Source organism: Uloborus diversus, chromosome 3 (genome assembly GCF_026930045.1).
Source record: "Uloborus diversus isolate 005 chromosome 3, Udiv.v.3.1, whole genome shotgun sequence".
Taxonomy (NCBI): Eukaryota; Metazoa; Arthropoda; class Arachnida; order Araneae; family Uloboridae; genus Uloborus; species Uloborus diversus.
Window position 1 is genome coordinate 197,502,453 of NC_072733.1, and position 12,195 is coordinate 197,514,647.

The 12,195-nt window shown below is 30.7% G+C and overlaps 1 protein-coding gene across 1 annotated transcript in view; it reads left to right on the top strand.

The window, feature by feature from the left end:
• LOC129219368 (rho GTPase-activating protein 190-like) overlaps positions 1-12,195 on the top strand; it is a 205,203-nt gene that overhangs the window by 73,823 nt on the left and 119,185 nt on the right. The window contains 3 exon segments of the mRNA XM_054853744.1: positions 3,083-3,756; positions 10,910-11,064; positions 11,066-11,583. Coding sequence (XP_054709719.1) covers positions 3,348-3,756; positions 10,910-11,064; positions 11,066-11,583 — 1,082 coding nt within the window. The 5' untranslated portion in view covers positions 3,083-3,347.

The window sequence follows — 12,195 nt, forward strand, 5'->3', positions numbered from 1 at the left end:
ACCCAAAGTAATTTCACATGTCCAGTCACATGCTTTTCAAATTTACCTTTCTCAACTTTGCATCCTGTGCAGATAGCAGAAAACTGAACCCATGCAACCAGCAGGTGTTTCGCATTTTCCCAACAGTTCAAAGAATTAAACCTGACCAGCAGGTACTACTCAAGCTCAAAAGAGCATTACTTAGCCTGACAACTAACAATAGTCCATAGTACACACAACTGATAAGAGAAAAAAGAAGAAATTGGATGAATCAAGAAAGGTTCACTTAGCGGTCAAAATGACCGTAGTCAGTCTTTCTAGGTATAAACATTTATAGCGACTATAATAATAATCCTAAAGAAAAAAAATTACTGTTGTAAGATCTTAATAAATAGTTAGGAAAAGTCAATGAAGGAAAAAGAGTTTGAAAATTAAGCGCAGTAAATATGAGCATTTGAAAATCGTTTGCGGTCAAAATGACCGCTTCCGTCTTTCTAGTGTTAAAGGTGAAGTAGGTAACAGGGTCGTTATATCTGACACCTGAACACATGCTGCATCATTATCAGAGGTGTCCACCAGTGGGGGTGGGGGGCTTTTGTTCTCATTTTGGGGGAGGGGTGCTCAATTGTGGCATGTTTTTGATGCAGAGTTTTTACTCATACAAGATAGAACTAAAGAAAATTCAAACCATATTATGAAAAAATCAAAAAATTATTTTAATCTTCAAAATAGATCAAAATTTTGTAGATTGAAAAACAGGGTTGGCAAGTTTTTGCCGGGGGCAGAAAAAACCATGGAAAAAACCACGGTTTTTACCGCCCGGCAAAAATAGGTTTTTGGCAGTTTTTGCCGAAGTGGCAAAAATAGATTTTGTGTTAACAACTTACGGACAGTTTTTTCCTTTTATATAAAAGTAAAAGCATGAAAAGATTTTGGTAAAAGGCTTTGCCGTTTTCTGTAGAGTGAGCTAGTATTACTAAAAAGTAGAGTAAATATAGAATGCACATATTGATCAGCTTTTTTTTTTCTTCTTTTTAAATTCTTCTCTTGGCTATCCATTTTCCCAGTAAGTGAGAAAAAATGCATTATTTCTTTAGTGAGGAAAAGTTGATATTTTTCTATATTCAAGTAAATATTCTGTTATTGATTAAAAAGCTTAAAAAAACTTAGTGGGATCAAAAAAAAAGTGATTAATTAAATATATATATAAAATTAGAATTCAATCTTTTTATTAATTTACTAAGATTAAGTAAACATTCTTTATTTTAGCATTGAAGGAATTGGCTCATTCAGAAAAAATTGTTTTAGCAAACATTTAAAATCTTAAGTTTTGCAATCCCAACATTTGTTTTTTATTTATTTTTCACTTATAAATTAGAAGTAACATGGAGAGAGACAACTAAAATTTTAAAGTACATTATTTGTATTATATTGTCAGTATTTCTTGATTAACACTATAATACTACTTTATTTGCAATTAGGTTTTTGCCGTTTTTTCCATTTTTGCCGTTTTTTTCCATTTTTGCCATGGTTTTTTTCACAGTCCCGGCAAAAACCCCAACCCTGTTGAAAAATATTAGACAAGAAAGTTCTAGAAAAATGAATTCATTCGAAATTGTTTTACAAAGCAAAAGTAGTTCATTTATTTCTTCATTCATTCTACAATTGGATGATATAAAAAGCAACAGGGAATCAAAAAGGAAGAAGTGCATTTTTTTTGAAAAATAATTGATTTTTTTTAATCTACACTTGTTGCCGATTTCACGGTTCAAATTGAAGAGAAATTTAACCAATTTTAATACAGTAATTGATGCATGGGTAAGAGGACTCAAATATAATTTACTCACAGAGCAAAATACCAAAGCTCATTATTATAAAGTGACAAGATTAGCCTCTAAAAATTTTTCTTAAAAGTACCTAAAACAGTACACTAAATTTTTAAAAATAAAGACATTTAATAGGAGCAAAGTTTAAGGTTTTTGTGATAAGACTGAGGTAAGCAAGCCCTCCCACATTAACTCTAAGTGGCATCAAAATCTTGATGGTGAAAAAGGGGTGATAAGCTGTTAGAATGAGGCTGTCGGTTTTTCTGCCCAAATTCCCTCGAGCAAAATAGATTTATTTGTTCCACTCTTCTCGGGATAAGCAGAAATTTAAGTAAAGATAATTTTGAGGTAGAGGAAAATCTTTAAGGCCACTTATTTACAGAATGAAAAATAAGGAGCTTGTAAGGAGATAATAGAAAAAAATCAGGAGTTCAAGAGCCTTTTATTTTCTTTTCGTAAAAAGCAGGAGTTTGTATGGAGCATACGAACCCTGATATAATCAAATACTGAGGAAACAGTTTTAAACAAGGTGTTACTACCCATTTATATATTCCCAGAATCCCTTATGAACAGTGTCAGCAAGTGAGATTATATTAAAAAATCTAATAACAAGCTCTAACAGAGAGGAGATTCCAGCTTTGTCCCTTTTGTTACACATCCATGTTCCCTCTGTTATGGCTATATTTCTTCTAATTAATAAAAACTTTCAAAATTATTACAAAATATGATTACACTACTAAATTTTACTGTGGATATCTATTTTTAAGTTGGAAAATCTTTAATGTTTTGCATGAAGTAAACGTATTTAAAAATTTGTAACAGAGGGACAAAATCATTTCTGGAAAGCTTTTTAATTGTAATAAATAAAGACATTCATTGAATGAAGAAAATCACTGCACACATATACTCAGAAACAATGATCCTTCATGTATAAAATAAAACTAGATCAAAAATCGCTAAATTGTAAACAGTTATTGCTGTTTTAAAAAGCATCATTTTTTAAGTAAAAAAATCAAAATGGGAAATGTTTCTTATTCATCTTAAATTTTAAAAATAACTATGCATGTCTGTTAAAAACTGCCATTCCATCCAGAAATGTCAATAAATTTCCTTCAACATAATATAAAAAACAAGGGTATTGCTTTAAGTACAAAAAACCATGCTGCATTTTCAGTTGGGGTGGAATGACACGGAAGTATTTATTTCTGAACGTTTTATGCTGTATCAAAACTCTTTTAGTTGAATAACTATCTTAAGTTGTATATTTTTATTTTTAGGAAAAAACTTTACTTATCCTGCAGATAGCGGCCCTGGAATGACATTTATCTGTGATGCAATGTGCAAGCTGCTACTTTCGGATTTGGAAGCAACATGAAAGTTATAAAGTTACCATGTATTTTACTATGTATAATATACTTTTAAATGTGAGATTAAGCTAATACACTTTCACTGTAAAAACTATGTATGTGATCATACAACCAGGTACAGGAGTGAAGTTGTGTTGAATAGTGGTGGTTCCTGTGCTTTTTGAGAGGAGGAGATATGGCAAGGAAGTCTGAAACTCAGCGATCTTTTAATATAGCTGTTGTGGGGTTATCTGGAACAGAAAAGGAAAAAGGAAGCACCGGTGTTGGAAAATCCTGCCTTTGTAACCGCTTTATTCGTTCATTAGCTGATGATTATTATACAGATCACATATCTGTTTTAAGTCAGACAGATTTTAGCGGTAGAGTTGTCAATAATGATCATTTCCTGTACTGGGGGGAAGCTTCAAAGCTTTCAGAAGAAGGTGTTGATTTCCTTTTCCATGTCATTGAACAAACAGAGTTCATTGATGATTCTTCATTTCAACCTTTCAAGAGCGGGAAAACTGACCCCTATTATAAGAGATGCTCTGCCACTAAGCTAACATCTGCTGAGAAGCTAATGTATATATGCAAGAACCAATTAGGTAATATGATTTCACTATTTTTTTATTGCTTATTTCAGCTAAATTTAAAAAAAAAAAAATATGTGTGGGTCTTTCTGTGTAGATTTAATAATTCATTATAGGCCATATATTTTGTAGTTAGATCTTTTATTTACATAATTTGCCAAATGCTTTTGGGAAATGATAAAACAAGTAGAATACTGATTTTTGGTGCATTTCTATGTAAATTTAATAACAAAATGTAGCTTGAAAATTTTATCCATTTAGTCAGTCCTATTATCCACTTTTCGGTAAATAAAAAATTCTAGACTGAAAGTGAGTAACTTAGCAATAACTAATAAATATATTGATTCTTCTCATTGAAGGAACCTTTTTACATCAAATTATCACACATACAGTTGTATATACACAATATTGATTAGTTTATTTAAAAACTTTTTTATGGCAGCACGTTTATGAAACAGATGAATATTAACAAAGCTTTAATGCGTTTAGCAGTAATTAAAAACTGGAAATTTTTTTTAATATAAAAAATTAAAATATGTATGTGTCTTAAATATGAAATCAAAAATGAAATAAAGAAATGTCTTAAAAAAGAAATTATTACATTGAAATGAAATTGAGTTAATGGTATTAATGTAAATTTAAATCTGAGCTTTTTGATTTTGATCAAGGTTTTTTCACTGCATTTTCACTTTTCGTTTCATGTCTAATTGAGCTTCTCATAATATGATATATGTTTTCTAACATGTATACACTTTTAAAAATATTCATATCTTTATTTTAAACATTATTTATATATCTATTGATAACAATTTTTAAATCAAACAGTTTATTTAATGCTATAACATAAATATTTACTATTTAACAAAATGTATTAGCTTGCAATGTTTAATTTAAAAAAATATCTTGAGCTGGCAAATGGAATGTCTTTTGACTGGTAAATCTGACAGATCAAAAGTTCCTAGCTAAATTTGAAAGACTTTTTAAAATTGTTTACTGCAACGTATGGGATTCAGAGAAGAAGAATGTTTAGCTTACTTTATCTATGCATTGATTTTAAATGCAAGATTAATAATGGGAAAGGTCGAGGGAAAAACTCTGAAAAAAAACTATGCTTTTTTTTCCGATGGGGGTTTATTTCTACTCAGAAAAATAGAAAATTTGCACAAAAATATGCATTCAGAAATTTATAATACTTGCTTTCCATTCCAATGCACCTTTTTAGTCAAAAATATTTTTTATATGCAGTGTCCCAGGTGAAAACATTACACAACTTAATTTCCTTGCACATGAAAGTATTATTTGCTTTTTTACTCATTAAGTCTGTAAATGTATGCAGAACAGAGCAAGCACATTAATAAGGTGCTTACTCTTACAAAGTGTACAGATTTTAGTGTACTTTCATTTAATATGTTTTTTTTATTATGTGCACAGAAAAACACATGTAAATTCACGTAACAACTTAAAAAGAAGAAAAAAAAAGATGAGGAACTTTCCTGCTTAAAATCTTACAATAGGGAAGTTGCAACCTATTAAATGTTCATATTTTGGCTATTGGATATTGTTAATTGAGCCTCAAAACTAAAAAATTCACCATCGCCGAATTTTAAAACACCGTGGTTGATTTTTAATGAATTTTTAAAAATCCACGGGCAAAAGTGCGCTCTTCTGAAACGTCACGAGCCTACGTCACAGGGCGCGAATGGGCAGCCTTCCGCCGAAGATCCCTTGTTTTCGCTAGGGACATTTTGAGCGCGCTGATATTTTTATTTTTTAGAAATTCAATAATCCTTTCGAACACACTATGGAGACCGGATTCGTTAAAGCAAAATCTAAATAATCTTCCTCAAGCAATATCAATGATGATATTCGAATATTTAAGAGAGGATGAGAGGTTTAATGTTCCAGAAACGCGAGGAGTTAAATGCGAGCAGATAAGCCTTTTACGTTTCGTCATCGAAGTCGAAAGCACGTTCTTCGGTTTCTCCCATGACATGGGAACCGGTTCGCTAGCGTTTCTCTCCTATCGGAAGACGCATGACGTCACTTCCTATGCCATTTGACGTCACAAGGGCTTGAACTTTAAAAATTAATTAAAAAGAAAGTACTTATCGTATCGCAAAATTTTTTTCACCTATGATGTGCATGCATGTTACTCTGTCATATAAAAATAAAATTGAAAAATCGAAAACTTCCCTATTGAGGCAAGGGGCATTGAGCAAAGTGATGCAAGTGGCAAAATTAAAAATTTGGAGATAACCAGTACAAATTGGTTGATGAACCTCTCCTCTGCCTTGGAGCAAGGGATAGTACTAATAGTCCTGGTAGGTGCTGCTGACATCACAATTAGAAAAGAAAAATCAATGAAAGCCTACCTAGTAAGTTATCTTAATGCGCGTTTTACTCAAAACTTGAAAATGTCCACTTACATCCCTTTGCTCTTACTTCATGCCGCAATTGACAAAAAAAAAAAAAAAAAAAAAATCACAAAATTTGATTTGACAGTTAACAAAATCACATTTTTAAAAAAATTAATGGTTGATTGATAATTTGATTAATTAAGATTATTTTGGGAATTTCGAACAAGGAAAACTCATGGTTATTTTTATTATTTTTGTTTATAGCAAAAGTTTTATGTATATTTTTGCTAAAAGAAGAATTAACACAGACTGCATACTTAAAGTATTTTATTCTTTTTTTTTCTGAGAAAATAGCTATTGCTATACAAACAAATATTTTCATCAAAAGTGATTTTAATTTGTTAAAAAAAAAAATTCCGAAAAAAGAGAAAAAACCCATTTTTTTCAGTCTTAAAATATCCTGGAATAATAAATCTCTATGCAAGATGTTGTTTACAGTATTCAATAAGTTTAAATTCCTAACTGGTGTTACCTTTCGCTACTAACTACTGATTATTTGTTTTTATTATTATTATTATTATATAGTTTTACCCTTTCTTTTTAAATTCATTGCAGTAGAGTATCAAATTATGATAAACAGCTGTTGCATTGAGTTAAATTTAATTATTTTACAGGGAAAAATTGCCTAAAAATTGTTGCTCAAAAATGTAAATAGCATTTTTTTTTTTTTTTTTGTGGATTTGTTAGATTATGCTTATAATTTAATCATTATGTTTCAACTAGATGATTAATTTAGGGGAATTTCTTTAAAAAAAATAATATAATCAGATTACATAATATTTTCATTACATCATTGTAATAATTGTGTATAAACATTAGAAAAATCTGTAGATTTTCATTTTTTGTTCAATTTCATCCAATTTCTTCCGCTAGACTTTTTACAAATAAATTATTTTCAAATAAAACAAGAACCGACTTCAAAAAACAAAGAGGAACTAAAAAGTAAAAAATAACGGGTCGTATTTATATACGCTTTCCTACCCAAACGTATAAATCAAATTTATTTTACAATTCTACTACAAAAATCAACTAAACTGAACACCCAATTATAAAATAAACACTGATTTTAATTACCATACCATGAATTATTTTAATACCTAACTAATTATATACGATCTCTTAATTTTGAATAACCTTTTTGAAGTCAGGCCTCCTACAAGCTACTACCTAACTCAACTGACAACCCACCTGAGTTGAACACAAATTTAACTAAATGCGAAATTAGCCTTTAAATCTAAACCTACTCAGTTACGTTAGGGGGCCCCAACTTCTTTAGGTTATTCAAAATTAAGAGATTGCATATAATTAGTTAGGTATTAAAATAATTCATGGTATAGTAATTAAAATCAGTGTTTATTTTATAATTGTGTGTTCAGTTTAGTTGATTTTTGTAGTGAAATTGTAAAATAAATTTGATTTTTCCGTTTGGGTAGGAAAGCGTATATAAGTATGACCCGTTATTTTTTACTTTGTAGTTCTTCTTTGTTTTTTGAAGGTCTGTTCTCTTTTTATTTGAAAATAATTTAGTTTTTGCTTTTTAGCGGTGTAAATATAAAAAAATTACGTAGGGTAGAGTGTGGTGCACTCCTTACGCACATCTCGAGTGAGTATTTTCCAAATTGGTCTATGCGCGTTTGAGTTTACGGGGACATACATAAAAAGATTCCGACAAATTTAGAATGTCTTTTTTGAAGTTAGTTAAAGAAAAAAATCTTAATGCGCATAACATTTTATACGATTGACACTAAGAACTAACCTTTGTTCCTCTCCAGTCTTTATTTGTGCGATAATTTAGAACTATTTAAATGTCAATGGTTTTCATAACTGTTTTATATTTCACAATAATGCGTGTCACATAACTCGTGAAAAAAAGTCACACTTCTCTTTACTTGAACCCGTTATAAATCAACACCACACTAGAAACAGTGTCTACTGTGATGTTGTATATATAAAGATCAAAATACTACTAGAGCAATGATACTAAATGAATTTCCTATTTGTTTCAAAGGAGTCTTTCACAATTTGCGATATGATTACTAATGATTAATACAGGGGAAATATTTTGGAGGGTCTCCCCCAAAGCAAGAACCCCCTAAAAAGGAAAAATACCCCTCAACCCCCCCCCCCCCCAACTTAAGGGGCACTCCTGATTAATATTAATGTTTATAGTACTTTCTGTAACGCTGAGTAAAGAAAGTACCTTTGTTTTATGGTACTTTCTTTAACAATGGATTTTACATTTAATCGTTTGATATTGAAATTAAATGAAGTTTGTTTCTTGCCCATGACTTTTTTCTAAAGAACAAATATGGTGAAGCAAAGGTTTGGGACCTAAGTTAGATCACTCCTATCCATTAAACAAAAACGAGCTGATGTGTGCATCACATGACTTCCTTTTACTCCAATTTAATGTCATTTGCCCATTACTGGCAATTTTAATGTGATTCAATAGTTTACTCTCTAAATATCACCAACAGTGACGAAATTGAAACATATAAAAAGAAAAAAATTGCCAAGTTGGCGACAAAACTTGGCGACCAAAAGACTGCTGATATATCGCCAAGTGTGTGCCAAATAATAACACCACTTGAGTTTACATAAAAATTAACAATGATTTCTATCCAAAAGGGGCAAAAGACCCCTTTAGAAACACCCGAATGAAACCAAAAGGGAAGGTGCACAACTAAACCACACTAGGAGTCTACATACCAAATTTCAACTTTCTAGGACTTACCGTTCTTGAGTTATGCGACATACATACGCACATACAGATGTCACATAAAATTCATTGTAATTAACTAAGGAATCATCATTATGGATATTTCGCGTGTCTATACATTCTTAGGCATCCACGTGTGGTCGAATCGAAAAAAAACTCGATATTCATTCGGGGGTTAGTAAAATGGAAATTGAGGTCAATTTTTGAGTGAAATTTTTTTTGCGAATACAATACTTCCTTTTTTGTAAAAGGAAGTAAAAAAGCATAGTAAAAACTGTTTTTTAAGTGAGACGCTATGAATTTACAAACAACAAAGCGCAAGTATGAAATTTGAAGAGTTCCCTTGATTTCTCCAGGATCCCTTATACCCGTACTTGAAGACCATTAGATGACCGGGAGAAGATACTGTTTCAAACACAAGAATTTTCCTAGTCGGTCCAGGCATCTTCTAGTAATCGGGGAGCATAGTACATAAAAAAAGCCAACAAAGTCTGTTAATTAGTATTGCCATAACTGTAAATTAAACTGACGCCATCATGAAATATTAAATCTAAATTGTCAAAAATCAGACAACAGTTACAATCTATTTATTAAGGAATATAAATTTAATTGTCTTTCAATTTTTGTCTTCAATTCCCCTTAAGTTGAGCACTAAATATATTTCAGAACTGAAATATTTAAAAAAAAAAACTTGAATGAGTAAATGTTAGTTATTTATTAGCAAAAATAATTTTTTAGTAAATTAATTCAACTATTTTCGTAGCAAAATACATCTAATTTACTGATTTTACTACATGAGTAATAAATACATTAGTAAAACTAATTAAAATTAACGGTCAGGCGGTCGCCGTGAAAATCAAACATCCCGATGGGTGAAAATTAAATATTGTTCGAGTCAAGATTCCTTCGTCGAAAGAATGCACTGTTCACGCCAAAACCACGTGACGTATTACGCAGCTGATGAAAGCTGGTCTGTGTCGCCACAATGCATATGAAATTGAGTTTCTTAGATTTCTCTGAGACCCCTCGTCAGATCCAGACAAAATTAACACGGGACCATCTAGAAAGCATACTCTTCCAAACAAAAAAAGATTTTTTTCAAATCGGTCCAGTATTCTTGAAGTAATACGAAAACATACATAAATAGCCGCATAACCTCCTTTGTCTGTTAAAAAGTGGACAAAATAGCAATCCTGCATGCATCCCGATGAATGTTATTGAAATTTTAAAGATAGCATTTAAATTTAAATTCTATTAAAATGTAGACTGATTATTTTTTTTAAACATCTCAATTGGGATCATGTTGTTGTCAAATTTTTGAAAAAAAGACTGATTTTTTTTTTAAATTTTTTTTCTAGATTCAAATAATTTTAAAAATAGAAATAAATACCTCTGTGCAAGGAAGTGAAAAAGTCACCAATGTTAACAGAAGCACAAATCTGGAGACTATTGCGAGCAGTTTTAGTTTAACTAGGATTATTCATTAGAGAAAAAAAAATAAAAAATTAATCTTATGGATGATTTTTTATATTTTTTACATCTTAAGATCGTTCCTTTTTGTATTGGAAAAGGCATCCCTTGTGAATGTCTTCTGCATTTTGCTTATTGTTTCAATCATATTTTTTTAACCAATGATGCAAAAAGAGGTGACTTGTAAGTCTGATATATGTATCTTGAATCCAGGAAAAAATTTTATCCAAAAATTCCAAAAGAAAGAAAAAGTCCTTTTAAGATTCTACTTTAAAATTTTGCATAAGTAAAGATAGACAGGAATTTTTTCGAATTTTTTTGAATATTTCCAGTTCATGGTTTTTATGATACTTTTTTAAGAGAATGTAAGGTCATTTTAAAAATGAGAAATCTTGTGAAATTATATCACATAAAACAATGTTAAATATAATGTAAAATGTGTTTTACCAAACTTTTCAGTTTTATTAAGTAAAGAGTTGCAGTCCATTTTGTATTCATGCTTCCATTTGTTCTTCATTATGCTTAAAGTGAAATATTATGTAAATTTTTATTTATTTTACAGGCATTGAGAAAGAATATGAACAAAAATTATTACCAGATGGAAAAATCAACATTGATGGTTTTGTTTGTTGTTTTGATGTCAGCGATGTACAAGGCAGAAGCATAGAAAAACAAGTAGAATTTACAGCTTTAATCCTTAATAATCTTCTCAAAACAAAAAAAACCCATAGTCCTTGCAACAACTAAAAACGATGAAGCAAAAGAAATGTATGTAAAAGAAGCTGAACGGTTGGTTAGTAGGAAGGAATTCAAGAACAATATTCCAATTGTGGAAACATCAGCGCATGAAAATGTCAATGTAGATTTGACTTTTATAATTACTGCACAAATGATAGATCGGACTAAAGGCAAGGCAAAACTTGTGCCATTCTTCGACTCTGCTAGGTCTCGAAAGGAAGTGCTAGATTTTTGTACTGAAGCATACCAATCCCTTATTCGAGCCCAAGTCACTGATTATAGAGCATTATGGAGCTCTGTAAGTAAAAAGTTTTCTCAGAACCAAGATTTTATTCATTACTGCGAACTTTTTGGACATGATGCTGCACAAAAAATGTTTCGTAGGCATGTAAAAAAATTAAAAGAAGAATATATTGGTAGAAAAATGCAAATGTATATTAGGATATTACCTGAAGTACTTAGTGAATTATTACCTGACCTTGCCAGTATTGGAGATGGGTGAGTATTTTTTATTGTTAAGTATGTACAGAGCTGCCAACTGCTAAGAAAAAATCGTAGTTTCTACGACTTACAACTTTAAACTATGACACTACGAAAGCAGGTCCAAAAATTACAATTTTCTGTTTTTTTTAATCTATAATTCCAAGAACGCGGAAAAAATAATCATGAACTGCACGAAAACTAAACTGGTAAGTTCAGAAGATCAAACTTCTACATGTGTGCTGCCGGTTTAGTTTTCATGCAGTTTATTTGTTCTTCAGCAAAAAAGTGGAAAAACTGCTAAAATTATCGTAAAGAATGTAAAAGCACTTGACCATTCCTTATTTCGTCTTTAAAGACGGGTTATGCAAGATGTACTATTTGCAAAAGCGATTTTTTCAGTTGAACATGGTGGTAATGTTGATTGCGGCAAGCATGTTACTTCAAAAAGACATGCCAACCGGGTGAAAGATACAGCTAATAATCAAGAATTTATCATCTTAAAATATCCAGTATAAAATCTTTTATTCCATATTAATGTTTTCTGTGCCATATTTGAAATTTATTAAGAATCAGTATTTTCTTTATACTGCTGACAGTTCATCACTATTTGAATCTGAAGCAGCGGCC